Source organism: Meles meles, chromosome 11 (genome assembly GCF_922984935.1).
Source record: "Meles meles chromosome 11, mMelMel3.1 paternal haplotype, whole genome shotgun sequence".
Lineage (NCBI taxonomy): Eukaryota > Metazoa > Chordata > Mammalia > Carnivora > Mustelidae > Meles > Meles meles.
Window position 1 is genome coordinate 498,199 of NC_060076.1, and position 25,024 is coordinate 523,222.

At 62.0% G+C, this 25,024-nt stretch overlaps 2 protein-coding genes across 9 annotated transcripts; one reads left to right on the top strand and one right to left on the bottom strand.

The window, feature by feature from the left end:
* Window positions 1–9,823: 9,823 nt before the first annotated feature.
* ENTPD8 (ectonucleoside triphosphate diphosphohydrolase 8) lies at window positions 9,824–15,064 on the top strand. 8 transcript variants are annotated; one of them, XM_046023064.1, is made up of 10 exons: window positions 9,824–10,137; window positions 11,305–11,535; window positions 11,620–11,737; window positions 12,313–12,463; window positions 12,596–12,755; window positions 12,850–13,080; window positions 13,169–13,432; window positions 13,670–13,780; window positions 14,037–14,187; window positions 14,274–15,064. In XM_046023064.1, exons 2-10 carry the CDS (start codon window positions 11,362–11,364, stop codon window positions 14,810–14,812), a joined length of 1,899 nt encoding a protein of 632 aa, XP_045879020.1. In that variant the 5' UTR covers window positions 9,824–10,137; window positions 11,305–11,361; the 3' UTR covers window positions 14,813–15,064. The 8 variants fall into 8 exon arrangements, with proteins under 8 accessions (XP_045879020.1, XP_045879022.1, XP_045879025.1 ...); XM_046023066.1 differs by having other exon boundaries at window positions 9,825–10,137; window positions 11,397–11,535; XM_046023065.1 differs by lacking the exon at window positions 9,824–10,137 and having other exon boundaries at window positions 10,172–11,535; window positions 11,620–11,701.
* NOXA1 (NADPH oxidase activator 1) lies at window positions 15,056–24,875 on the bottom strand. The gene is given in 15 exon segments (XM_046023072.1): window positions 15,056–15,197; window positions 15,283–15,397; window positions 15,495–15,609; window positions 15,711–15,865; window positions 16,042–16,100; window positions 16,274–16,345; window positions 16,348–16,438; window positions 16,612–16,708; window positions 17,223–17,266; window positions 17,527–17,586; window positions 18,784–18,891; window positions 19,144–19,278; window positions 20,596–20,704; window positions 21,672–21,754; window positions 24,467–24,875. Coding segments are annotated over 15 exon segments (1,509 nt in total). The 5' UTR covers window positions 24,644–24,875; the 3' UTR covers window positions 15,056–15,108.
* Between the last annotated feature and the right edge of the window lie 149 nt (window positions 24,876–25,024).

The following is a 25,024-nucleotide window of genomic DNA, read 5'->3' on the forward strand; positions in this document are numbered from 1 at the left end:
GAAATCTAACTGACGTGGACGCCTGGGCGGCTTGGTCTGCTCGGGCCGCGGCCCAGACAGAGCCCCGCGTGGGGCTCCACGCGCCGCGGGCAGTTTGCGTCTCTCCTCCTGCTCCTCCCCCAGCCTCACACACACACTCAAAGAAGCCTCGAAACCGCACGTTCGTTTCCCTGATAGACGACCTGTCCGTGGAGCCAGCCCCTCCCTCCGGGGCAGGTGTCCACTGTCCCCGTTCGGCCGTTAGTCAGGGCAAGGCCAGACCACAGGGCCGGCTCTCCCGGCAGGAGCGGATGGTTCAGCAGCTTTGTGGTGCAGGGAGCGTGGTCAGGCGTCCGTTTACGGGGACTGGGCCGGGGGAGCCGGGTGGGAGGTGTCCCGCCCGCCGCCGGGACGGGGACACCTTCGTAAGTCCCAGGAGGCCGGGCCCGAGCACAGTCCTTGTCGCCCACACAGCACGGGCCCAGGTGGTCCCAGCCTGCCCAGCTCCCCCACGCTGCCCGCGCCGGGCCCCACTCAGGGGCTCTCCTTGGCCCGGACGGGCGCCCCGCCAGGACAGGGCTGGGCATGTGGCCCGGCAGGGTGCGGGGCGTCTGCGCGCCACCGAGCTGCGACTCCCGGCCTGCAGAGCGGAGGACAAGCCCCCTCGGGGGGAAAAGTCCGCGCGGCCACCGCAGGCCGGGGAGGAAGGTTGCTCAGTCCGCGCAGGTGGTGTCGCCGGGGCCGGAGGGGAGGCGCGTGCCACCTGCCCCGGAGACGCAGGACGGGCGGGGCGCCACCTTCCACCGCTCCGCGGGCGGCCTCCAGCCCCGGCTCCGGCCTCCACAGTGGCCTCCGCGTCCGGCCCGGAGCATCTTCGCTGCCGCGGAACACCGGGGTGCGCCGGCCTCATCTGGAACCTTCTGGTGCTCCCTCGCTCCTAGAACGAAGCGCCTGCCGCTGTCCTTGCCCCTCGGCTTCCGGAAGGGACACCTTGTGCCCGCGGCTCCTTACTGAGTCTGCCTGCGAGGGGCAGCTTCCCGCGAGGGCAGTCTCGGGAGACCAGGCCTCACGGGGTGTCCCCCGCCGCCCCACCCTGTGCCACCACCGCCCGCGGCCGGGTCTGTCCTTGGCTCGGGGCAGGCGCCCTGTGGGCTGGACCTGGACGAGGCCCCCGGAGCGAGCCGCGGCGGCATCTGGAAGGGACCCGGAAGCCCCGCAGACCGTGTGGACCCCACACCCGCGGCCGCCACCTGGAGGCTCGGGCCGGGTCCCCGGGCGGCCCTGGGGGTGGCAGCCCGAGGGGACCGGCCAGCAGCGCGGGGGCCTCCGGCGCGGGCGCTCGGGGCAGCCGCAAAGCCGGACGCGCCGGTCGTTCCCAACGAAGCAGCGGGACGAAGCTCGGGGCTGCCGACGCGGGTCGGTGCGCGGCGGCGGCGCAAACACAAGACCCGCCGGAGGCCTGAGCGCACCGGTAAAGCCGGCGGCCGGCACGGCAGGGGCGCCCCGCCGCCGAGCAGCTGCCGCGAGACCCGAGGCGGGTTTGGAGCCGAGAACTGCAGCCCGCGTCGCGCCGGAAGAGGAAGCGTCGCCGAGCGCGAGCGCGGGGGCCGGGGAGGAGCCCGTGAGGAGCCCGTGAGGAGCGGATGAGGAGCCCGTGAGGAGCCCCTGAGGAGCCGGTGAGGAGCCCGTGAGGAGCCCGTGAGGAGCCGATGAGGAGCGGATGAGGAGCGGATGAGGAGCCCGTGAGGAGCGGATGAGGAGCCCGTGAGGAGCCCCTGAGGAGCCCGTGAGGAGCCGATGAGGAGCGGATGAGGAGCCGGTGAGGAGCCGATGAGGAGCCGGTGAGGAGCCGATGAGGAGCCCGTGAGGAGCGGATAGGAACCGGTGAGGAGCGGATGAGGAGCCCGTGAGGAGCCCGTGAGGAGCCCCTGAGGAGCCCGTGAGGAGCCGGTGAGGAGCGGATGAGGAGCGGATGAGGAGCCCGTGAGGAGCGGATGAGGAGCGGGTGAGGAGCGGATGAGGAGCCCGTGAGGAGCCGATGAGGAGTGGATGAGGAGCCCGTGAGGAGCGGATGAGGAGCCCGTGAGGAGCCGATGAGGAGCCGGTGAGGAGCGGATGAGGAGCGGGTGAGGAGCGGATGAGGAGCCCGTGAGGAGCCGATGAGGAGCGGATGAGGAGCCCGTGAGGAGCGGATGAGGAGCCCGTGAGGAGCCGGTGAGGAGCCGGTGAGGAGCCCGTGAGGAGCCCGTGAGGAGCCGATGAGCCCGTGAGGAGCCCGTGAGGAGCCGATGAGGAGCGGGTGAGGAGCCGGTAAGGAGCGGATGAGGAGCGGATGAGGAGCCCGTGAGGAGCGGATGAGGAGCCCGTGAGGAGAGGATGAGGAGCCCGTGAGGAGCCCCTGAGGAGCCCGTGAGGAGCCGATGAGGAGCCGGTGAGGAGCGGATGAGGAGCCCGTGAGGAGCCGATGAGGAGCCCGTGAGGAGCCGATGAGGAGCCCGTGAGGAGCGGATGAGGAGCCTATGGGGAGCCCGTGAGGAGCCGATGAGGAGCCCGTGAGGAGCGGATGAGGAGCCCGTGAGGAGCGGATGAGGAGCCCGTGAGAAGCGGATGAGGAGCCCGTGAGGAGCGGATGAGGAGCCCGTGAGGAGCCGATGAGGAGCAGATGAGGAGCCCGTGAGGAGCGGATGAGGAGCCGGTGAGGAGCGGATGAGGAGCCCGTGAGGAGCGGATGAGGAGCCCGTGAGGAGCCCCTGAGGAGCCCGTGAGGAGCCGATGAGGAGCCCGTGAGGAGCCGGTGAGGAGCGGATGAGGAGCCCGTGAGGAGCCGATGAGGAGCCCGTGAGGAGCGGATGAGGAGCCGGTGAGGAGCGGATGAGGAGCCCGTGAGGAGCGGATGAGGAGCCCGTGAGGAGCCGGTGAGGAGCGGATGAGGAACCGGTGAGGAGCGGCGCACGCGCAGGAGCGGCGTCCGCCACACAGACGGCGACTTCCTCAGCCCGGAGACGGCGCCGCCGACACCTGCCGCGGCTGCCGCTCACGCCGTGCTCAGTGGCGCGTGACCCAGGGCTCTGCCCGCGGGGCTGGGAGCGGGGGAGGGACCCCCGCCGCCCCCACTCGGCGTCCGTCTCGGCGGGCAGCGAGGCAGGAAGGGCGGGGACGGCCGGGGTCCCCCGACGGACAGCGGGGCCGCCAGCAGCTCCGGGGGGTCCGCGCGGATTCGAGCCCCGAGCGGCACGAGAGGCGAGTTCGCCGCGACACCGACCGTGTCCGTCACCACGACGAGGACCGAACGTGGAACCTGAGAGTCACACGAGTCACGACGGCGCCCACGAAACGGAACCGGCGTCAATCGCACAGGAGCGCGGCGAGATGCGGGACAGACGGTGCGGGAGACGGGGCGGCCGCGGTCGCGGGAGGCGTCGAGCCGCGGAGAGGACGCTGAGACCTCCGGGAGGAGCAGAGCGACGGAGAAGTCGCGGCTTCCGCACCCACTTTCCTCCACAGGCAGGTCGCCCAGACGGAAACTCCGCGGGAGGCGCGGCGGCGAGCGACAGGGACCGACCACCGAACGGACCCCCCGCGGCCGCACAACCAGTCTTAGGAAAGGGACATCACGCGGAGAACCCGTTCTGACCACGATGGTGGGAAACCAGACGTTGATTCCACAAAGAAAACCGGAAATTTCAAAAACATGTAGAGATGAAACATGGTACTGAACAACCAATGGGTCAAACAAATCAAAGGAAAGTGTTTAAAAATACCTTGAGACAAATAAAAATGGAACTACAACATACCCAAATTGATGAGATGCAGCAAAAGAAGTTCCAAGAGGGAAGTTCATAGTGGTAGATATTACCTCAAAAAAACAAGAAAAGTCTCAAGTAAACCACCTAACTTTACACCTCAAGGAACTAGGAAAAAGAACAAATGAAAGCCAAAGTTAGAAGAAGGAAGGAAATAAAGATCAGAGCAGAAGTAAATGAAATAGAGACTGAAAAGATAATAGAAAAGATCAATGAAACTAAGAACTGACTTTTTAAAAAGATAGATAAAATTAACTTCCAGCGAGATTTAGCAAGAAAAAAAGAACTCAGATAATATGAGAAACGGAAGAGAAGTTACAGCAGATGCTGCAGAAATACCAAGGATCATAAGAGACTACTATGAACAATTATACACTGATAAATTGGAAAACCAGAAGAAAAGGATAAATTCCTAGAAACGTACAACTTACCAAGCCTGAATCCTTGGATTCAATGGAAAATTAATGGAAAATCTGAACAGACAGATTACCAGCAAGGAAATTGAATCAGTCATCAAAAACATCCCAGCAGACAGAAATCCGAGATCAGATGGCTTTGCTGGTGAACTCGACCAAACATGTAAAGAACAATCAATACCAATCCTTCTCAAACCCTTTCAAAAATGGGGGGGGGGGGGCGACTCTTAAATTTTATGAGACCCTCATCACCCTGACACCAAAACCAGGTGAAGATGCCACCAAAAAAACCTCAAAACAACGAAAATAATATCCCTGATGAACATAGATGCAAAAATCCTCAACAAAATTGTATCAACCCAAATCCAACAATACATTAAAAAAGATCATACGCTGTGTTGGAGTGGGATTTATTCCAGAGACGCAGGATGGTTCAGCATCCCCAAATCAGCCCATTTGACATACCACGTCAATAAAACAAGGGATAAAAGCCACATGTCCATCTCAATAGATGCATAAAAAAAGGGTTGGAAAAAGTTTAACATCCACCGAAGATAAAAATTCACTAAAGGAGGCATAGAGAGGATCCACCTTGACATAACAAACGTCATGCGTGACAAGCCCCCGCCAGCTTCACACTGGGAAAAGCTGAAAGCTTTCCTCTAAGAGCAGGAATAAGACAAGAATGTCTACTGTTCCACTCAGTTCAACATAGAATTGGGAGTCTCAACAAGAGCAATTAGGCGAGAAAAAGAAATAAAAGACTTCCAAATTGGAAACGGAAAAGTAACACTATCACTGTTTGCAGAGGGCATGATATGTACAGAAAACCTTAAAGACTTCATAAAAAAAAAAACAGAACCAGAACAAATTTGGTAAACTTGTAGGATACAAAATCAACCCACAAAACTCTGTTGCTTTTCTTTACACTAACAATGAACCATCCGAGAAATTAAGAAAACAATCCCAATTACAATTATATCAAAAAGAATAAGGGGTGTCTAGCTGGTTCAGTAGGTGGAGCATTGGACTCTTGTCAAGGTTGTAGGTTTGGGCCCCATATTGGGTGTAAAGATTACTTAAAAATAAACTCTTGGGGCGCCTGGGTGGCTCAGTGGGTTAAGCCTCTGCCTTCGGCTCAGGTCATGGTCCCAGGGTCCTGGGATCGAGTCCCGAATTGGGCTCCTTTCTCAGCGGGGAGCCTGCTTCTCTCTCTGCCTCTGCCTGCCACTCTGCCTGCTTGTGATCTCTCTCTCTCTGACAAATGAATAAACAAATCTTTAAAAAAAAAAAAAAAAAAAAAAGATGCAGTAGCAAAGAGGAATGCAGGCCAAACAGAAAAATTCTGAAAAACAGTAATTTTAATTTTTTCTTTTTTTTTTAAGTATGCCACAGGCCTAGTGTGGAGCCCAGTGTGGGGCTTGAACTCACCACCCTGAGATTAAGACCTGAGTCCAGATCAAGAGTCAAACACTGGGCGCCTGTGTGGCTCAGTAGGTTAAGCCTCTGCCTTCAGCCCAGGTCATGATCTCAGGGTCCTGGGATCCAGCCCCACATTGGGCTCCCTGTTCAATAAGGCATCTGCTTCATCCTGGCCCTCGGCCCCTCTTCCCTGCTTGTGTTCCTTCTCAAATAAATAAATAAAATCTTAAAAAAAAAAAAAAGTCAGATGCTTAACCGACTGAAGCATTCAGGTACCCCATAAAATCGGGGTGGTTTTTTTTTTTTTTTTTGGAGTTTTAACTATTTTAGGGGCAATTGGGTGGCTCAGTTGTTAAGTGTCTGCCTTAGGCTCAGGTCATGATCCCAGGGTCCTGGGATGGAATCCCACATCGGGCTCCCTGCTCAGCGGGAAGCCTGCTTCTCCCTCCCCCTCTGGCCCTCCCCCGCCTCTTCCTCTGCTCTCTCTCTCAAATGAATGAGAGTTTAAAAATAGATAGATAGATAGATAGATTAAAATCTTTTTAAAAAAAGAATAAAATACCTAGGGATAAATTTAAACCAAAAATATGAAAGACCTGCATATTGAAAACTCAAGACATTAATGACAGAAGTTGAGGAAGACACAAATAAAAGATATTTCATGGCCATGGTTTGGAAGAATTAATATTGTTAAAATGTCCATACTGCCCAAGACAATCCACAGATTCAATGCGATCCTTATCAAAATCCCAACAATATTTTTCACAGAAATAGAACGGTCCTAAAATTTGTATGGAACCACAGAAGATCCTGAAAACCCAAAGCAATATTGAGAAGGAATGAAGCTGGAGGCATCGTGCTCCTTGATTTCAGACTATTTTACAAAGTTAGAGTAATTAAAACATTATGGTACTGGCACAAAACCAGATACATAGATGAACAGAACCGAACAGAGAGCCCAGACAATCCCACGCACGTATGGTCAATTAATTTACAACTGAGTGGGCGAGAATATGCAGCGAGAGAGGCCGTCTCTTTGGTAATTGGTGTCGGGAAAACTGGACACTGCCCTACACCACACACAAAGAACACTCGAAATGGATTACAGACTTGAGTGTAAGATCCGAAACCATGAAACTCCTAGGAGAAGCTCCTTGACATCTGTCTTGGTGATGACTGTTTGAAACTGATACCAAAAGGAAAAGCAACACAAGCAAAAATAAGCAAGTGGGACGACATCAAACGGAAAATCTGCACAGCAAAGGAAACGATCCATGAGATGGAAAGACCACCTGCGGAACGAGGGGGCCTAATTGCAAATCCGGCATCCACGAGGGTCTGGCGCCCAGAGCTCACAAGCTCGACAGCAGAAAGACAGGGAAGCTGATCCCAACACGGGCGGAGGACAGGGACAGACAGACACTCGGCCCATGGTGAGAACGGCTAAAATGAACAAGTCAGGAAACGGGCAGGTGTTGCCGAGGGTGTGGAGAAAGGGGAGCTCTTATGCACGGTTGGTGGGAATGCAAGCTGGTGTAGCCACTCTGGAAAAGAGTCTGGAGTGTCCTCAGGAAGTTAAAAATAGAGCTGCCCTAGAAGCCACAAATGTACTGGGTGTTTATCTGAAAAAGACAAAAATACTGATTCGGAAAGATATATGCCCCCTTCACTGCAACGTTACTCATGACAGCCAAGATACAGAAGCAGTTTGTGTCCACCGATGAATGAATGGGCATAGAAAAACGTGTGTGTGAGAGACGGAGTATAACTCAGCTACAAAAAGAATGAAATCTTGCCGTTTGCAATGCTGTGGACGGCTGCAGAGGGCATCACGCTCAGGGACATAAGCAGAGATGGACAGATGCCATGAGGTGGACGCGGGCTCCAACAACAGCAACAACAGAGCCAAACTCGTGGTTGCGGAGAACGGGTTAGGGGCTGCAAAAGGTGGGGATAGAGAGTGGGAGAAATGGGTAAACTCTCTTGTTTTGCTTAAATAAGTTGAATTTAAAAACACGTGTGTACTGGATCACTGTTTTGAAAACTAGGAATTCTGGCAAAGAGAATGTTTCAAAGACCTAAATCCTAAATAAATGGAGAGAAGAGAATTGTGTTCATGGACTAGAAGGCTGAAACTTGTGAAGATGTCAGTCCTCCCCAAAATGATCAGAGATTTCAGGAGAATGTTTTGTAGCTGGACAGGGGCTGACACAGAGGAACCAGAAGGTCTGAAACAACTTTTATCAAGAACAAAGCAGGGGCGCCTGGGTGGCTCAGTGGGTTAAGCCTCTGCCTTCGGCTCGGGTCATGGTCTCAGGGTCCTGGGATCGAGTTCCGAGTCAGGCTCTCTGCTCAGCGGGGAGCCTGCTTCCCCACCCCCCATCTCTGCCTGACCCGCTGCCTGCCTCTCTGCCCACTTGTGACCTCTCTGTGTCAGATAAATAAAATATTAAAAAACAAACAAAGTGGGGTTTGGGAGAGCTCTGGGTGCGCAGCGGCAAGGCCCCCACGGGTGGAAGCAGTCAGCACGGACGCAGGGGGAGGTGGACGCTGCAAGGACCCCGAAGCAGGCCCACACGGGGGACCACCGTGCCAAGGGTGTGGAGAGTTCAGCGACGGCGGCAGCGAGGGGAAGCGAGCCTTGACCTAAGCTGCGCGTCTCCCACGAAGATTGGACGCATGTAGCTCTAAACGCACATCATGGGACCAAAAGCTTTCAGGAAAAAGAAATCTTTAAGGCCTGGTGTTAGGTGAGAAGGTCCCAGTGATGACGTGAAAGGAGCCTTCCGCCGGAGAACACATCTATAAACCGAATTTCATCAGGAATTCAAAATTTTGTTAACAAAATGAAAAGACCAGCTACAGACCCAGAGAAAAAATTTGCAAACACATACATGACAGCGGGTTAGATCCAGAACACGTAAAGCACTCGTGGGCTCTAAACGTGGTGTCTCTCCCGACTGGATGGGGCCCAAACGCGGGGCCGCCTGCCGGGGTAGAAGCCGGTGGAGCGGGAGGCGCACGAGTCCTCCTGACCCCACGGCAAGGGACGGCGGCCCGGGCCCCAGAGGGGAGGCTGTCCGCCCCGTGGCCGCGTGAGGGCTGTCTTGAAAGAGGGAGGGCCGGGAGGGCCGGCCGTGCACAGAATTTTCCCGTGTTTGGTAACAGTGCCTGGTTGTGAGCAGCCCGTCGGGCAGTTCGGCCCTCGGATATTTTGAGGGGGGTCTCCTGATGGGCTTAGCTGTGCTCAGCCAGGGGCCACTCAAGCCTGTCGGCCTGGTGCCGCCTCTACAGGACACCCTGAACTTAACACGAAGAACTCAAACAATCCGATTTTAACATGGGCAGAATATGACGCTTCATCAGGGAGGACGTGTGTGGGCAAATCAGCAGTGGGAAGGTGTCTGGCTCCCGGGCCATGGGTGCAAGTTAAAACCATAATGAGGTTTCACTGTGCATCCATCAGATCGGCCAAAATTAGAAACTGTGACATCAAATGCCGGGGAGGGTGCAGGGAAGCTGGAAGTCGCTCCAGAAACCGGCAGTTTGGAGCCCAGTGAGACATGACTTGGCCACATGCTGAGCGGTCTGTCCCTGGGTGAGACCCAGGCACCGAGGTCCCCAGCCACTCCTTGCAACCAGATCAGGAAGCCCCAGATGCCTTTGGCAGGGGCAAAAGGAAAAAGAAATCTTTAAGGCAGGCCATGCACCCTGAGGCAGGTCTGTACGGATTGACCAGGACTGACCAGTCCCAGCCAGAGGAGGGACTGGGATGCCGGCGATGGTTGCCGGGCCTCGTGCTTCCCCCTGCGTTGGGGAAGCCAGGCTCTCCCCATCCCCGGGGCCTTCTCCCCAGATGGAACGGTGACCAGAGGCCATCAGCAGTGGGGCTGGCAGGGGCAGGGCGTGACCCCAGGGGGCACAGGAGGGGTGCTGGGTAATTCTGACTGGTGGTGTTCCTGGGAGTCTATACATGGGCACAAAAATGGGGCGGTTTTCTCGTACGCTTGCAACAACTGACGACAGCTGCCCTCGGGAGCCACATCTCACCGTCCTGCCTCCTCCAGCCTTTGCTCCAGCCAAGCTCTGGGTCACCAGACTCTGACCTGCCGGGAACCGGCTGCCGGTGGGGAGAGGGCAGGGTTCAAGGGCAAAGTCCGCTTAGCTTTTGAGAGGGTGGGGGCCCACCTGGGCACACACCAAGTGGGGCCACAGGAGAGGGGATGACCCTGGGGGGGTGGCGCAGAGTGGGACCCTAGGTAGTGGGGGGTGGCTCCCCGGCAGGGGCCTGAGCTCGACACCCCTGAACCGCTGCTGGCCGTCTGCGAACTGGGGGTGGGCAGGACCGGCTCCCAGGGGATCCCTTGCCCAGGCTCCGTCACCTGCCGGGTGAGGTCCAGGTGGAGGTGGGTGGTGACTAGCTGAGGGGGAAGAAAAGGCAGGAAAACACCTGGCAGGCGCCTGAGCGACCGCAGTCCAGCTCTCTCCTCGCTGCAGCCGGCTCTCCGGCAGCCCAGGTGAGGGGCCGCTTTTAGTCTGGGGGGCTGTCCTGATCTGGGGGCACTGTCCTGGTCAGGGAGGGGCTGTCCTGGTCTGAGGGAGCCTGTCCTGGTCTGAGGGAGCCTGTCCTGGTCTGAGGGAGCCTGTCCTGGCCAGGGAGGGGCTGTCCTGGTCTGGGGGGTGCTGACCAGTCCTGAAAGGGGTGTTCTAACCACGGAGAGTGAGCCCACCCTCCTTGACCACGCACTGGGGGCCCAGGCTGGGGGTCTCCCAGTACTATATTCCTTGGAGATGGGGTTATGAGGTGGGGTTCCAGTGTCCTGAGCCCTGCCGTGCTCTGGGTGCTGGTTGGGGGCACAGGCTGGGCCCCCTCAGGGCTGGACTGACTGGCTCAGACCGGTCACCAACCCTCTGAGTCGCTGCCTTCCAGCCTCAGAGTGGGGCCTGAGCCCCCAGTCCCACAGCACGTGTGTGTTATGAGGCCCCTGGCGGGCTGCGGGGCGCGGTCTCCCGGGGGCCGCAGTGCTGAGGCTCCGGACTGTTGCAGGTGTGCCCTGTTCGGGGACGTTTGGGGCCTGGAGCAGACCCTACGGGGACCCTGTATGGCCCGCATTCCCGGCTCTGCCTCGGCCAGCCGCCCAGAGCCTGTCTGGAGCCAGCATAAAATCAGATTAGAGAAAGAGGTTGGGTTTTCGAACAGAAACTGGTGTCTTTGTTAAGAACCCTCTGACCTCAAGGTCCTTTTTCATCAAGAAAATGTGCTTGTCAGGGCCCGGCCGACCTCACTCACTAGAGCCCACGTGAGGCGGCCTGGCAGGAAGCAGCCATCCAGCTGGTCACCTGTCCCCACGGCTCAGGCCTGCTCTCGGGGCTCCCAGAGGGAACACGGTGCCCTGGGCCGCAGAGCGGGCGGCAGGCCGGCGGCCAAGGGAGGGTCCTGGGTTCTCCCACTTCAGTCTGGATCTGACCTGCCAGGCGGGCTCCTTTTCCTGGGAGGGCGGTGGGCGCAGGGCTGCCGGGAGAAGGTGGTGGGGTGCGGCTGCGCCGGTCCCCGATGCGGCATGGGGACGGGGCTCTTCTGGGCCCCATCGCCGCCAGCTCTGTGTGTCTCGGGCTAGCCCTGCTGCCTTGGGCAGGCCCAGCTCCCAGCGTGTGGTCTGCGGCCCTGCCCCCTGGCCCAGCAGGGTGTTCAGTGTCCCAGCGAGGACTGGGCGCCTCTCCAGGTGGCCGTGCCTGCAACCATGGAGTCTGGGTGCCCCCTGCTGCCCCCCTGCAGGCGCCGGCCCCTCATGGGGCTGACCTGGAAGAAGGGGGTCCTGGCGGCCCTGCTGGGGGCTGCGGTGGCCTCAGGCCTCACCACGCTCGTTCTCATCCTCGTGGAGGCCACCAGTGTCCTCCTGCCTGCAGACACCAAGGTAGGCACCAGGCCCTGAGCAGGGGGAGGGGGCTGGGCGGAGGCTGGCTGGTCCACGCCCTCCTGACCTTGCTGACACCTTCAGTTCGGGGTCGTGTTTGACGCCGGGTCCTCCCACACATCCCTCTTCGTGTACCAGTGGCCGGCAGACAAGGAGAATAACACAGGTGTGGTCAGCCAGGCCCTGGCCTGCCAGGTGAAAGGTTCGTGGGTAGCTAGGTCAGCGGCGGGAGGGCGGGAGTCCCCACGGGGGGCGGGCCTGGGTGGCACGGGCTGGAGTACCCTAGCATGTCACCGGCTTAAAGGGAATGTGGCTCAGAGAGGTTGAATGACTTACCCAGGTGGCCTGGCTGACCAAGGAGGTCCTGGGCCAGGGTCTGCGTGTGTCCGCAGAGAACAGGCGCCGCGCCTGCCCAGCCCTTGCCGCCTCTTCCATCTTCTGGAGGCTCCGGGCATTCCCGGTCTCGCGGTCCCGCCACTCCGGCCTCTCGCTCCGGCGCCTTCTTCCTCGGAGGTCTCAACGCCTCCTCTCCTCTCACAGAGGACTTGGGCCATCGAACTTAGGGCCCACCCGGGGAATCCAGGTTGACCTCATCTTAAGATCCTTAACTTAATGACATCTGCAGAGACCTGTTTTCCAAACAAGATCCCACTCAAAGGTCCCAGTGGCGAGGGCGTGTTCGTATCTCCTGGCGGGACACGGTCCACAGAGTCGCGGGCCCTCCCAGCCCAGCTGGCCCTCAGGCCTGGCGCCGCGTCCTGCGATGCTGTGTTTCAGGGCCTGGAATCTCCTCCTACGCCTCGGATCCCGCCCAGGCTGGCGAGAGCCTGGAGGACTGCCTGGAGGAGGCGCTGGCACTGGTCCCGGAGGCCCGGCGTCGGGAGACGCCCCTGTTCCTGGGGGCCACAGCCGGCATGAGGCTGCTCAGGTGAGGTGGGCTGGCTGCGGACATGTCCGGAGGAGCAGCCGGGAGGACGGCGGTGTGGACCCCTTGGGCCGGTGGGCAGGGTGGCAGGCTGCGGGTGTCCCCCCACTTTGGCAGCCGGCCCTTTCTGCCCAGCCAGAAGAACAGCTCCCAGGCGGGAGACATCCTCGTGGCGATCAGTCGGGTCCTGGGCCGGTCTCCTCTGGACTTCTGGGGTGCTGAGCTCCTGGCTGGGCGGGACGAAGGTGCCTTAGGTTGGATTACCATCAACTACGTCCTGGGCTTGCTGGTCAAGGTGCCATGGGCAGCCTGCGGTGGGGGCTGGGTGACGAGGGGCTGGGGGTCCATGAGGCTGGTTTCAGGACTCGGTGCTGCCTGTCTGTCCTCAGTATTCCTTCTCTGGAGAATGGATCCGGCCTCTGGAGGGGCCCCTGGTGGGCGCCCTGGACATGGGTGGGGCCTCCACCCAGATCAGCTTCGTGCCCGGAGGCCCTATACTGGACAAGAGCACCCAGGCCACCTTCCACCTCTACGGCTCTGAGCACAACGTCTACACTCACAGCTACCCCTGTTTCGGGCGTGACCAGATGCTGACCAGGCTCCTGGCTCGGCTGCTGCAGGTCAGCTGGCCCCCAGAGGAGGGAGAGGGGCGATGGGATGCCTGTGGCCCTGGGCTGGGCTCAAGGCCCCCTCCCTGTCCTCCCACAGAGCAGCCCCGGCCCCCTGATCCGCCATCCGTGCTACCACAGTGGCTACTGGGCCACGCTGTCCCCAGCGACCCTGTACGAGTCACCCTGTGTCCACACCACACCTCCCCCAGGCCTGGCCTGGAACCTCACTGTGGAGGGAACAGGGAACCCCGGGGCCTGCGTCTCTGCCATCCAGGGCCTCTTCAACTTCTCCAGCTGCGAGGGCCGAGGACACTGTGCCTTCGATGGGGTCTACCAGCCCCCCGTGCGGGGCCAGTTCTACGTGAGTGGGAGCCCTCTGCACGGTCCTTCCGGGCTCCCAGCCCCCAGCCGGAGCCCCAGGGGCCCGATGCCAGGCAGGCCCAGGGGGAGCCCTGGATGGGTGGGGGACTCTGGGTCTCCAGGTGTGTGTGGGGGTGGGCGGAGACTTTGCCTGGTTGGTGCCGGGGCTCCTCTGACCCCGGCGGACCCGGGGAATCGCCCCAGGGCAGGCACACCCAGCTTCCTTCCCCGCCCGCAGGCGTTCTCCAACTTCTACTACACCTTCCACTTCCTGAACCTCACCTCCAAGCAGCCGCTGGCCACCGTCAACGCCACTGTCTGGGAGTTCTGCCAGAGGCCCTGGAAGCAGGTGGGTGGGTCCTGGGACCACCCATCCCCACCAGCGCCCGCCCAGCACTCTGGGCTGCCGCTGCCCCCGGCACCGACCTCTGTGGGCAGGGCCTCGGCAGGACCGCGCCCCGCAGGCTGTGGCCAGCAGGGCTGGGGGGATGCCGAGGGAGGGGAAGACCCAGGCAGGGGACCCAGGGGCCCATCCTTGGGTGGGACCTGCCTCTGGTGGGCCGGGAGATGGGCGTCACCTGGCTCCTCACCTGCCGGGCCCCCAGGTAGAGGCAAGCTCGCCCGGGCAGGACCGCTGGCTGCGTGACTACTGTGCCTCGGGCCTGTACATACTCACGCTGCTGCTCAAGGGCTATGGGTTCAATGAGGACACCTGGTCCAGCATTGAGTTCCGGAAGCAGGTGACCACCTCCCGGGGTGAGGCCATCCGACGCAGGGCAAGGGGGGCGGTCGGGGACTCTGGGGCAGCGGCCACAGCCCTGACCGCCCTGCGTGTCCCACAGGTGGGCGGCACGGATATCGGCTGGACGCTGGGCTACATGCTGAACCTGACCGGCATGATCCCAGCGGAGCAGCCCGCCCGCTGGCAGGCAGAGAGCTACGGCGTCTGGGCGGCTGGAGTCGTCTTCGCCGTGCTAACTGTCGTGGCTACTCTCGGGGCCGCCGCCGTCCACCTCCTCCGGCCCCGGGACTGAGCTGGGCTGCCCCCCTGGCATTGGGGGGGCGCCGGGGTGGGGGGCTGCCCCAGCCTGAATGGCTGCACGGGCCAGAGCCTTCCCGTGAGCCCTGCCGGGTCTCCCTGTGTCGTGGGCTCTGCCCCATGGTCAGATGGCCCCACCCAGCCCTCAGGGTCACTCTGGCCAAGCGGGCTGTGTTGTGGCCTCCCCATCCTGGCCCCCCGGGTTCCCTTCTCCACCGCGCTTCCCAGACGGCAGGTGACTTCCTGCACAGACGCTGGAACACAGGGCCCCGCGGCACGCAGGGCTGCGTGATCTGTGGTGTCGTGGGACGTGAGGCCGCTCAAGCCCAGAACGGGGAGTGACTGCGGGGGCAAGAAGGGCTCCGGCTCCCTGGGAGAGGCCGGCCGTGGGGGTCTGGGAGTGGCAGAGCCGACGAGACCCCTGCTGTGGCAGAGGCCGAGGGACCGTCCACAGGCTCCGCGGCTCCTCCCAGAGTGGCAGCCCCGCCCCTACCCGGGAAGCCTTCGTCAGCCGCCCCAGCCGACAAGCCGGACTACAGACGACAGCTCCTGGGGCGGGGAGACTGCTTTATTAAAACCCTCCTTGCCACGGGACGGCTGCTTGTTTCACGGGGGCTCCGCGCCGGGTGTCGGGCTCGTCACACGTCCTGTCCAGCCGGGACCACGAAGCACTTGGGGAAGATGCCGACGCGGCCGTCACAGCGACCCTCCAGCCAGGCCTGGTCCACTGTGTGCGAGGGGGTCAGGGTCCCTCAGAGCGCGTCAGGCAGTGTGAGCTCACGCGATCTCCTCGCGCCCCGCGGCCCGCTGACCTTCACACAGCACGTCCACGACGTCCCCCCGCTGCAGGGCCAGGTCCTCGGGCCGCCGGGCGCAGTAGCTGTGCTGGGCTACCACCTGGTAGAGGGCAGCTCGGCCGCCTGCTCCCTGTGGTGGGAGGGGGCGCAGGGTGGGCAGGGCTGGAGAAGGGCCCTGGGGGTCCCTTGTGCCGCCCACCGGCCACCCGCGTGCTCCCGAGGCTCACCCGGCACTGAAGCTGCAGGGCCCCAGCGCCGGCCGCCGCGGCCCGCCAGGCCCTCTGCAGCGCCTCCTCCCCGGGGAGCGGGACCCAGCGGCCCTCGTTGCTGGGGTCTCGGTAACTGCAAAGAGACTCCTCAGAGTGGCATCGAGCGGGCGGGGCGTGCTGCTGGCGGGTGCTGACCCCTGACGACTGCGGGGCCGCCCCGGCCCGCCTGCTCACCTGAGCTGTGCGCGTTGGGCCTGGCAACCGAGGGCTTGGCTCAGCAGGGCCCGCAGGCCGGCCAGGTCCACTCCTCTCGGGACCCTCAGGGCCAGGGTGAAGGCACACTGCACGGTGACGGTCGCCAAGGACGCAGGTCCCTCCACGGCCGCTCCCTGGGGCAGAGCAGCAAGGCAGTGGTTGATCATGAAGGCCCGGCTCTGCATGCCCAGGGACCGGCTGGGGTGGCCTTTGAGCCACGAGGGTGGCAGGGGCTGGGGTCCCCAGGGCCTAGTCTTTGGGCCCCAAATCCCTGAAAAGTGGGGGTGACATGAAGGCCTGTGCCTCTTACCTCAGCACCCAAGGGATCCTCCGAAGGGCGGGGGTCCGTCTCCCCTGCCACTGGCAGCCCTGTGGAGGGCGACAGAGCAAGGGCTCAGGTGGCCACACCCCGGCTGGGAGGCCCAAAGTAGCCAGCTGCCTCCCTTGGGGCCGAAGAGGCTGCTCCCAGCTCCCCAGACGCCCGCCCACGACTCCCACCACCTCGGCCTCTGCCCACCACCTGAGGCTCAGGGGGTCCTTACCTGGAGGAACCTGTCTGCCGACCTGGTGCACACGGGGCCTCTGCAGGAAAAGCCACAGGCTGGGAGCGGGGCCAGGGGTGGGGGCCCCTGAGGTCCGCGCAGCTTTCCCCGGCCTGGGGCTTGTTGTGGCAGGCCCGGTGGAGAGGTGTGTGGCCGGGGAGTCAGCTGGCCAGCAGGGAGCCATAAGTACAAGCTGGATGGGGGTGCGTTCAGGGCAGGAACCAGGTCCCTACAAGCCTGGAGCCCATACTGCCCGGTGGGGGTATCCTCCCAGCGCTGTGGCCCCTGCGCCCCTCCCCACGCCGGGCCTGGGCTCACTCAGCCACCCACTCACTCACCTGTGCCCCCCGTCCAGAGCCGACCTCTGTCTCCACCTTAGGAGGCATCCTCGGACCGCAGGGGCTGGCTGTTCTGCAGGGGCCTGAGTCTCTGGCCCTGGGGGGCAGGGGGAGCCCCATTGGCAGGACTGGCCCAGCTTGTGCTTGTTCCCCCCCAACACAGACTGAGAGGAACCCCAAATGTGGAGATGAGGGGCCGTGGCCCTGGGTGGGGGCCTGCTCGATGTCCCCACACCCCGTGTGATGTGGAGCTGGGGTGGCCCCACCTGGGAGGGTCCAGTCTGGCAATGCCAGCCCACAACCCAGCGGCACCCTCCTCGAGCTCCCCGGTTCTGAGCCTCAGTGCTGTGTGCAGGCGTGGCGACCTGACGTCTCAACTCCCCTCTGGTGCCCACCGAGGCCTGAGTGAGGGTTCTGTGGGAAGGGGGCACAGGGCTCCTCGTCCTGCAGCAGGACAGGCTCAGGACAGACTACACGCAGGGCCTCTGGGCAGAGAGGGTGCGGGGAGGGCTGAGAGAGGCTCTGCCCTGGCCTCAGGGGCCACGATCAGGCCTTACTCCTGCCCCAACCAGAGAAACACGCACGTGCAGAGGAGACCCCCTCCTTCCTACCGTGCCGTGGCTCCAGCTCTGCGTTCGCCGCCCGCACCCTGAACCTGTGGGCACAGAACGGTGCGCTCTCAGGAGGCCGGTCCCCGGGGCAGTGCCGGGGCAGGGAGCCCCGGCACTGCCTTCCAAAAATGAGACTCTCCCATGCAACAGGCCCGCCACTCCAACTTTAGATCAGAGGGATGTTGGGGAGCCCCCGAGAAGGGCTCAGGGCATCTCCCTCCCTTCATAGGACAAAGGTCTGAAATGCCCAGGCCTGCAAATGACAGGCGAGAAGTCTGGGCTGGCTGGGAGGCGCCCTGCCCACCTGAGGCTGCCGAAGCTGGTCGTCCTCATGCTGGTCATCGGGGATGGCAGAGGAGACCACCTGGCGAGGGACAGCAGAGGGACAGCTGAGCTAGGGGCCCTGCGATGCCCGTTCCCAGCCCCTGCTGCCCACACCACGCTCCCGAGGGTCCCATCTGCCCAGGATGAGGGGGGCTGCCCACGCCTGACCGAGGACGGTCAGACCACCACAGGGGGTGTTGGAAGGCAGAAAAAATACGTCTCATCAAGGAAAATCCCTGTGCTGACAGTTTTAAATTCTTTTCGAAGATTTTATTTGTGTATTTCTCAGAGAGAAAGAGAAAATGTGCGCATAAGCCCAAGCAAGGGCAGAGGCAGAGGGAGAAGCAGGCTCCCTGCTGGGCAAGGAGCCCGATGCGGGACTTGATTCAGGACCCTGGGATCCTGACCCGAGGAGAATGCAGCCGCCTAACCGACTGAGCCACTCACGTGCCCCTTATTTCTAATACAACTTTTTAAGTGTCTTTACTTCTTAGAAGCTTGTACTGTGACAAACAGACTCCAAACTCACGGATGCGCGCAGCTCAGGGCCGCAGCTCAGGGCCGCCTCGCCCCTGCCAGGAATGTCTGCAAAGCCTGGGTGTTTGGGGCACATGACCTCACCAGCCCTGTACCTGGTCACACCAGTGCATGGGCCCTCGGTGACCTCGGTGCGTGCTGAGGCTAACACAAGGGCCACCAGCTTGGAACCCAATTGAGTTTTCCTTTGTGAGCCCCGGAGTCACTTCCTTGAACCCCAGCCCTGCTCTCCAGTGTTCTGTGATTTTGGTGGTGCTGCCTGGCCTGGCCAGCCGACCTCGACCCTCACCTGGATCTCACTCTCTGGAGCACAGATGCAGGGAGACAAAGAGACAGAAAAGCACAGGGAGAAACTGAGGCCAGAAGAGTGTGGCTGAGGTGGCGGGGGGGGGGGGGGGGGGGGGGGGGGGGGGGGGGGGGGGGCACTGCCGAAAAGCCGTGAGCTCCCTGGTCTGCAGCCAGCCTCCGCTGGGGGCTCTGCCTCCCGGTTCCGAGAGCCCAGGATCTGTGAGCTCCACTTGAAGACACGGCGCTGACCCAGGAGCTCAGGCACTCCGCCGCTTGGGAGGTGGCCCCGGGCCCACTCTCCTCCAGCCACCGAAGCCCTTCTGACCACACAGACCACACCGCGTGCGCCCCTGTGAGCTCGGCACCCCGGCCCCGAGCCCCTGCCGCAGGCGGTGAGAGGCCGCCCCCTCACCTTGGCCTTGCCCAGGAAATCCACTGGTTCCAGATGCTCCAGGTGCCGCCTGTGAGGCCGAAAGACTTCACCCCTGGGGACTTGCCGAGGCTGCAAGGGGACCTGCTTCTGGAGGGGTCCGGCCAATGCAGACCTGAGCGTCTCACCAGGGCTGTGGCCTCAGGGACCCTCCACCCACTTCTCAGGGGACCTGGGAAGTCCTTCCCCAGCCCCACACCCGGGCACACGGGCCACCTCCCTCTAGAAATTCCTTGGTCGCGTGGGACTGGGTCTTGGGAGCCTGCGCAGAGCCGATCGGACTGTGGCTCCGCGCCCAGCAGCGCTCACGGGTGGGGCGGCCGCTCTCCCCTGCCCCCTCACCTGCAGCTGGCCCAGGGCGGCGTGCAGGTCATCGCCGGCCCCCGCCGGCCCCTTCGAGAGGGCTTCCTCCAGGCTGCGGGTGGCCGCAGCCCAGAGCCCCAGCCGGCACTGCGCCGCCCCCACGTTGAAGAGCACCTGAGCGAGGCGGGAGATGACAGCCTCGCCGAGCTCCCCTCCGGCCGCGCCCCGGTCCCCTGCATCAGCCCTTCGGGCCTCGACCTCCCCCGCGGCCCTCCACCCCTCGCCGGCCTCGGATCCGGATTCCACCCCAGGCGGCGGCCCAGCCCCACGACCCGGCCCCGCCTCCAGTCTCGCCCCGCGCAGCTCCCGCCGCTCCGGAACCTCCTTCCAGCCCCGCCCCCACCGCTCCTGGCCCCGCCCCCGCCGCTCCCGGCCCCGCCCCGGCCCCGCCCCCCGGCCGCGGGGAGCTGAAGCGGAGCCGCCCGGCGCGTCGCTCTGGGCTTCTCGGTCCCTACGTCGCGGCAGGGGTGCGCGCTCCGCCGGCGTCCTCCCCGCCCGCCTCACCCCTTTCCGCCCCCGGCCTGACCCCTTTTGCGGCCCCTTCCACGGCGTGCGGCCCTGCTCAGTGCCCTGCTCTGGGCGCTGTCCCCGGAGCCCTTCTCCGTCCTGTCCCCTCCGTCACGCCCGCCGCAGCGAGAAGAGACGCGCGGGGTGAAGGCCGTCGCCGGCGGGACGCGCTGGGGGCAGAAGCGAAGGTGCCCGGTGCCCCCGGAGCCGCCCCGGCCCGCTGACCCCTCCGCGGCTGCGGGGACACGGGTGCTCGGCCTCGCCAAGAGAAACCAAGCCGCGGCGCCCGTCCCCATGGCCTGCCGGGGCCACCACACTCCCGGGGCCGGGGCCACCCTCTGGGGATGCTGTCTCACGGCTGGTGGGGGTCGCCCCGGGCCAGCTCTCCAGGCCCCGCCCTGCACTGTCCCGTGCCCCCGCGAGGCGGGACCCTGATGGGCTGCGGACCCCACCCGCAGGGGCTTCCCCACAGTTGTTGGTTGCAGTACAGATGGTTTGGAGGAGCCTCCAAGGCACATGTTTCTGGGAGCGCTGCGGGTGTCCTCTTGATCCCCCTCCCTGGTGCCAGCCACACAGAGAGCCCGGGGTGGGGGCCCACGGGCAAGCCGTGTGTTCTGACCCCACCGGCCTCTCTCTGCTGACTCTGACCCGCCCTGGACCTTCTCCTGGTGGCCTCCCACCTCTTCTGCCCCTAAGCTTCCTTGGGTTGAAAGTGTGGTCAGTAGGGGAAGTGGGGCGTCTCAGGCCAGAGGGAGCATATCGGTCAATATGGCCCCGCCTATGACAGTAACAAGACAATGGGAGCCAGAGGGCGAGGCCTGAAGGGGCACCTGGGCCTTCTGCCCCCAGACAGAGCCCCCAGGGCCCGGGGCTGGTTCCCCGCCCCGGAGGCCAGCTCCCTGCACGGGTGTGGCGCGAGCTCACCTCCCAGGCCTTCAGCTTGAACCGCAGGCCCAGCTGCGTGTAGTCGATGGCGGCGTTACCCCTGAGCTGAGCCAAGGCCAGCTGGAAGTCAGTCAGGGCCTCCTGGAACCTGCAGGCAGTGGGGGGTGGGGGAGGGCTCAGCGGCTGCAGGGAAGGGGCCAAGTCCTGCCCCAGCCTGATCCCCCACCCCCCCCCGCACCCAGCTCCACGGACACCTGCTAGGGGACAGTGGTGGCCACCCAGGTCCCAGCACGGTAGGCATTCGAGTCCCAACCAGCCGGTTGAGGAATCCATCAAGAGCTGTGGCTGTGGGAGGCAGAGAGGGCACCAGGCCGGAGGTGACAGGTGACGCCAGCTCTGATCCAGCTCTGCCTTCTGGAAGCTGACCCCCTGCCCGGAGCCCCTGTCCACATCCCAGACCCTCTTCCAGCCCTGGCTGCGTAGAGAGCCCTGAGCACTTCCCTCCTGTTTCTCAGGACTCCCGTTCCCTGCGGGCCGCCCTCTGCAGAGACCTGCTGGGCGCTCCCCAGCCCCCGCTGGACTCCCCATCTCCCACAAGCAGGCACCCCCAGAGTAGGGCTGCTGGGCATGGAGCCTTCCGTGGGGCTTGTCCTGGGGGCTAGGTGGGGGAGGGGCAAGATGAGCTTGTCCCGCAGAATGTTTCCTTCTCTGGGAGGGACGGCAGTGCAAAGAGCCCAGGCAAGCACTGAGGAGCCCAACCACCTCTGTGTCCCGGGACACACCCTTCCTGCAGCCCTGCTCTCAGTTTCCTCATCTGCAGAATGGGTATAATCGCACCATCTCTGCTACCACAAAAAAAATGGTGAGGAACAGAGGAGGGGATGCCCATGAGAGCACTCAGAACTTCAGCATAGAGACAAGCCTCTTCATGTGGCCCTGCCCGTGTCTGGCTCCAGCGCGAGCACAGTACCCTCTCCAGGATTCCCTAGGGCTGCAGAGGAGGGGGTTGGCAAGAAGAGGTGACCCATGGGGAGAGAGGGGGAGGAGGAGCCTACGAATGGACTTTGCAGAGAAGAAGGGCCGTCAGAGAAGAAGCCAGGCACCCCTGTGCTCACCTCTCCAGCTGGAAGTTGGCCACTCCTCGCTGGAAAAAACCAACAGCCATGCAGGCGTCCTTGGTCACTGCTTGGTCAAGTGCCTGGGGACAGAAATGCCCATAGATTGCCAAGGTCTGCAATTCTATCACTCCTGTGTCACAGACACAGTCCAGGCAGATGACCAGCGGCAGGGGACCAAGGAATTCCACGGGCCCCAGGACAGCCAGCTGCGGACAGAAGTTTCCTGCCCCGGTCCTAGGGCGTCCAGAGCTTGTGGCTGGGCACCTGCATCACCATTCAGTCTCCCTTGGTGCCACGACCAGAATGAGCCTGCGTTCCTGAAGTGCAAAGAGCACCATGAGGTGGTATCCCAAAGCAACCTGTCTGCCATGAGGACAAGGGGAAAGGGCAGCACATTAATAAGTTACCTCTGGGGCACGGATTACGTAAGATTTTTGCCTTTTTAAAATCCTATTTCTGGGGGCACCTGGGTGGCTCAGTGGGTTAAAGCCTCTGCTTTCGGCTCAAGTCATGATCCCAGGGTCCTGGGATCGAGCCCCGCATCAGGCTCTCTGCTCAGTGGGGAGCCTGCTTCCCTTCCTCTCTCTCTGGCTGCCTACCTGTGATCTCTGTCTGTCAAATAAATAAATAAAATCTTTTTAAAAAAATCCTATTTCTGATAGTTCATACAGGATGACACACTCCTTATCTATTAGAATGAGAAAGATGGGTGCCTGGGGGGTTGAGTTGGTTAAGCATCTGCTTTCGGGTCAGGTCATGATCCTGGGGTGCTGGGATCGAGTCCCGTCAGGCTCAGTGGGGAGTGGGCTTCTCCCTCTTCCTCTGTCTCTTCCCCCCTGCTCATGCTCTCTCTCTCTATCAAATAAATAAGTAAATAAATAAATAAACTCTTTTAAAAAGTATTAGAAGAACACAAAAGTCTTAGTATGTGTGTAAAGTACGGCTTTTCCCTTAACTTCATTCGAACGCAGTCGGCCGACCATCAGTTAAACATGGGCAACAGGAGGGGCACCACAGTCTTACAAATCTGGGCAATGGGTGGGTTCCTGCAGAGCTGGGGTTGACCTAAGGTTGAAGGCATTGATGTGGGGGGGCACTCAGTGCCCGAGAGACCCATTTGTTTGTTACCCTAGGACACAGAGCAGCCGAGGCAAGGTCGCATAGGGTCCTACCAGCAGACTGTGGCTCTGGTGAGCCCTGCCCACCCTGCCCTGCTCCTCAGAGAGTTTTATTAATCGTAGCCGTTCCACCTGCTTTTAGAAATCTCCATATTTCCGGCTAACGTGCCCATGCTATTACTTAATTTTATTGACTTTGGACAGTCTTCCCTCTTTTCTTAGGGTCAAGGATTTAATACCATATTCTGCTCACCATCTCTGTCCCCTCTCTAGTTAAATCACAGTTTATAGGGGCGCCTGGGTGACTCAGTGGATTAAAGCCTCTGCCTTCAGCTCAAGTCATGATCCCAGGGTCCTGGGATTGAGCCCGCATCGGGCTCCCTGCTGGGCGGGGAGTCTGCTTCCTCCTCTCTCTCTGCCTGCCTCTCTGCCTGCTTGTGATCTGTCTGTCAAATAAATAAATAAAATCTCTAAACAAAAATCACAGTTTATGAATAAGTGATAAATGGATTGACCTTATATCTACTATTGGCTTAGCTACCTGGTGCCGGTGACTGTACTCCCTTTCTTGGATAACACTTTAAAACTTAAATTGTTGGGGCGCCTGGGTGGCTTGGAGGGTTAAGCCTCTGCCTTCGGCTCAGGTCATGATCTCAGGGTCCTGGGATCGAGCCCCACATCGGGCTCTCTGCTCCGCGGGGAGCCTGCTTCCTCCTCTCTCTCTCTCTGCCTGCCTCTCTGCCTGCTTGTGATCTGTCAAATAAATAAATAAAATCTTAAAAAAAATAAAACTTAGATTGTTACTGAGAATTGTCGATTCATACGCACATGCAAGAAAGGACAGAGGAGCACCCCCGTACCCTTTACCCAGGACCCCGCCCCCACCCCCGTGAGATGCTGGTATTGATGCTCTCCTAAACATCTAATTCTCTTTGCATTTGTGTCATTTTCCAGGTAGCTGCCTGATCGTCTCAAACACTGCGGGATCCTGGTTCCTTCTGTCGGAGACGTTTGGGGACCCGGGAGATAAGCGGGGGGGCTGCATTTTTGTATGCATCTGGGAATGTGCATCACTTTGAAGAACACGAAGTGTTTGAAGGGAAGAGAGTGGTTCTGTGCTGCCCTCTCAGCAGAGGAGCTGTGTGTGCCCACGTGCACGCCTGAACTCCTGGTTCTGTTTTGGGGAACAGACTGGGGGAAAGGTGAGCACTTAGATCTGGGGTCTGGGTGCCAGCCGGAGAGACCTCCTCTCCTTCCCATTGCCACCGGTGTCTGATGAAGTCCCCGCTCTAAACTCTACACCCTGGGAGGCCGCACGCCCCTTGCAAGCAGGATCCAGCCTCCAGCCGGTCTCTAGGTGTCAGCACCGCAGTCCTTCCCCGTGACCACAGAGTCTGGCACAGGGTCACCATCTCGAGGAGATGGCGAGCGGCCGCCCCCCCTCATGCCCCGAGCTCAGGGTGGGGTCCCCCGACTGCACAGCTCCTACCTGCCTTCGGTGTCCACTGAGGCAGAACACGGGGGCATCCCCAGATGACCGTCAGGAAGAAGGGACCCGGGGCCCACCCCTGCGGCTGGGTCTGTCGCACCCTAAGTAAGGCTCCCCAGAGCCGCTGCCCCAGGGGCGGGTCTCTTCGACCAACCGTGGGCGCCGGGCGTCCGGCCCCCGCTCACCCGCAGCGCGGCCTCCGGGTCCCCGGCCAGCAGGTGCACGCAGCCCACGTTGAAGCACATCCTGGCGGGCGGCTCCGGGTCGCCCGAGAAGAGGCGGAGGGCGCAGCCCCAGTCCCCGCGCGCCACGGCCTGCACGCCCCGGTGCCAGTCGCGCACCCGGTCTCCCGGAGAGGCCATGGCGGCGCGGACACCCGCCGGACTCTGCTTCCGGCCCCGAGCGCGGCGGGCGAGGCCGACGGCCTGGCGTCCCCTGAGGGGTTGGGCGGGACCACCGGGGGCCGAGGGCCCGGAGACCGCGTGGGGAGGTGGGCCCCGCCCCTCGGAGGCCGGCAGGGTCGGGACCGGGACGCTCCGGGGCAGCGCGTGGACTCCGCGAGCCTCCCGCCGCCCCACGGCGCCCCCTGGCGGCGGAGCGACCCCGCCCCCGGCCCCGCCCCCGCGACGTCCGGCCCCGCCCCTTCCCCCGCGTCCGCGACGTCCGGCCCCGCCCCGGCCCCGCCCCCGCGCCGTCCGGCCCCGCCCCTCCCCCGCGTCCGCCGTGCAGCACCGGACTGGCGC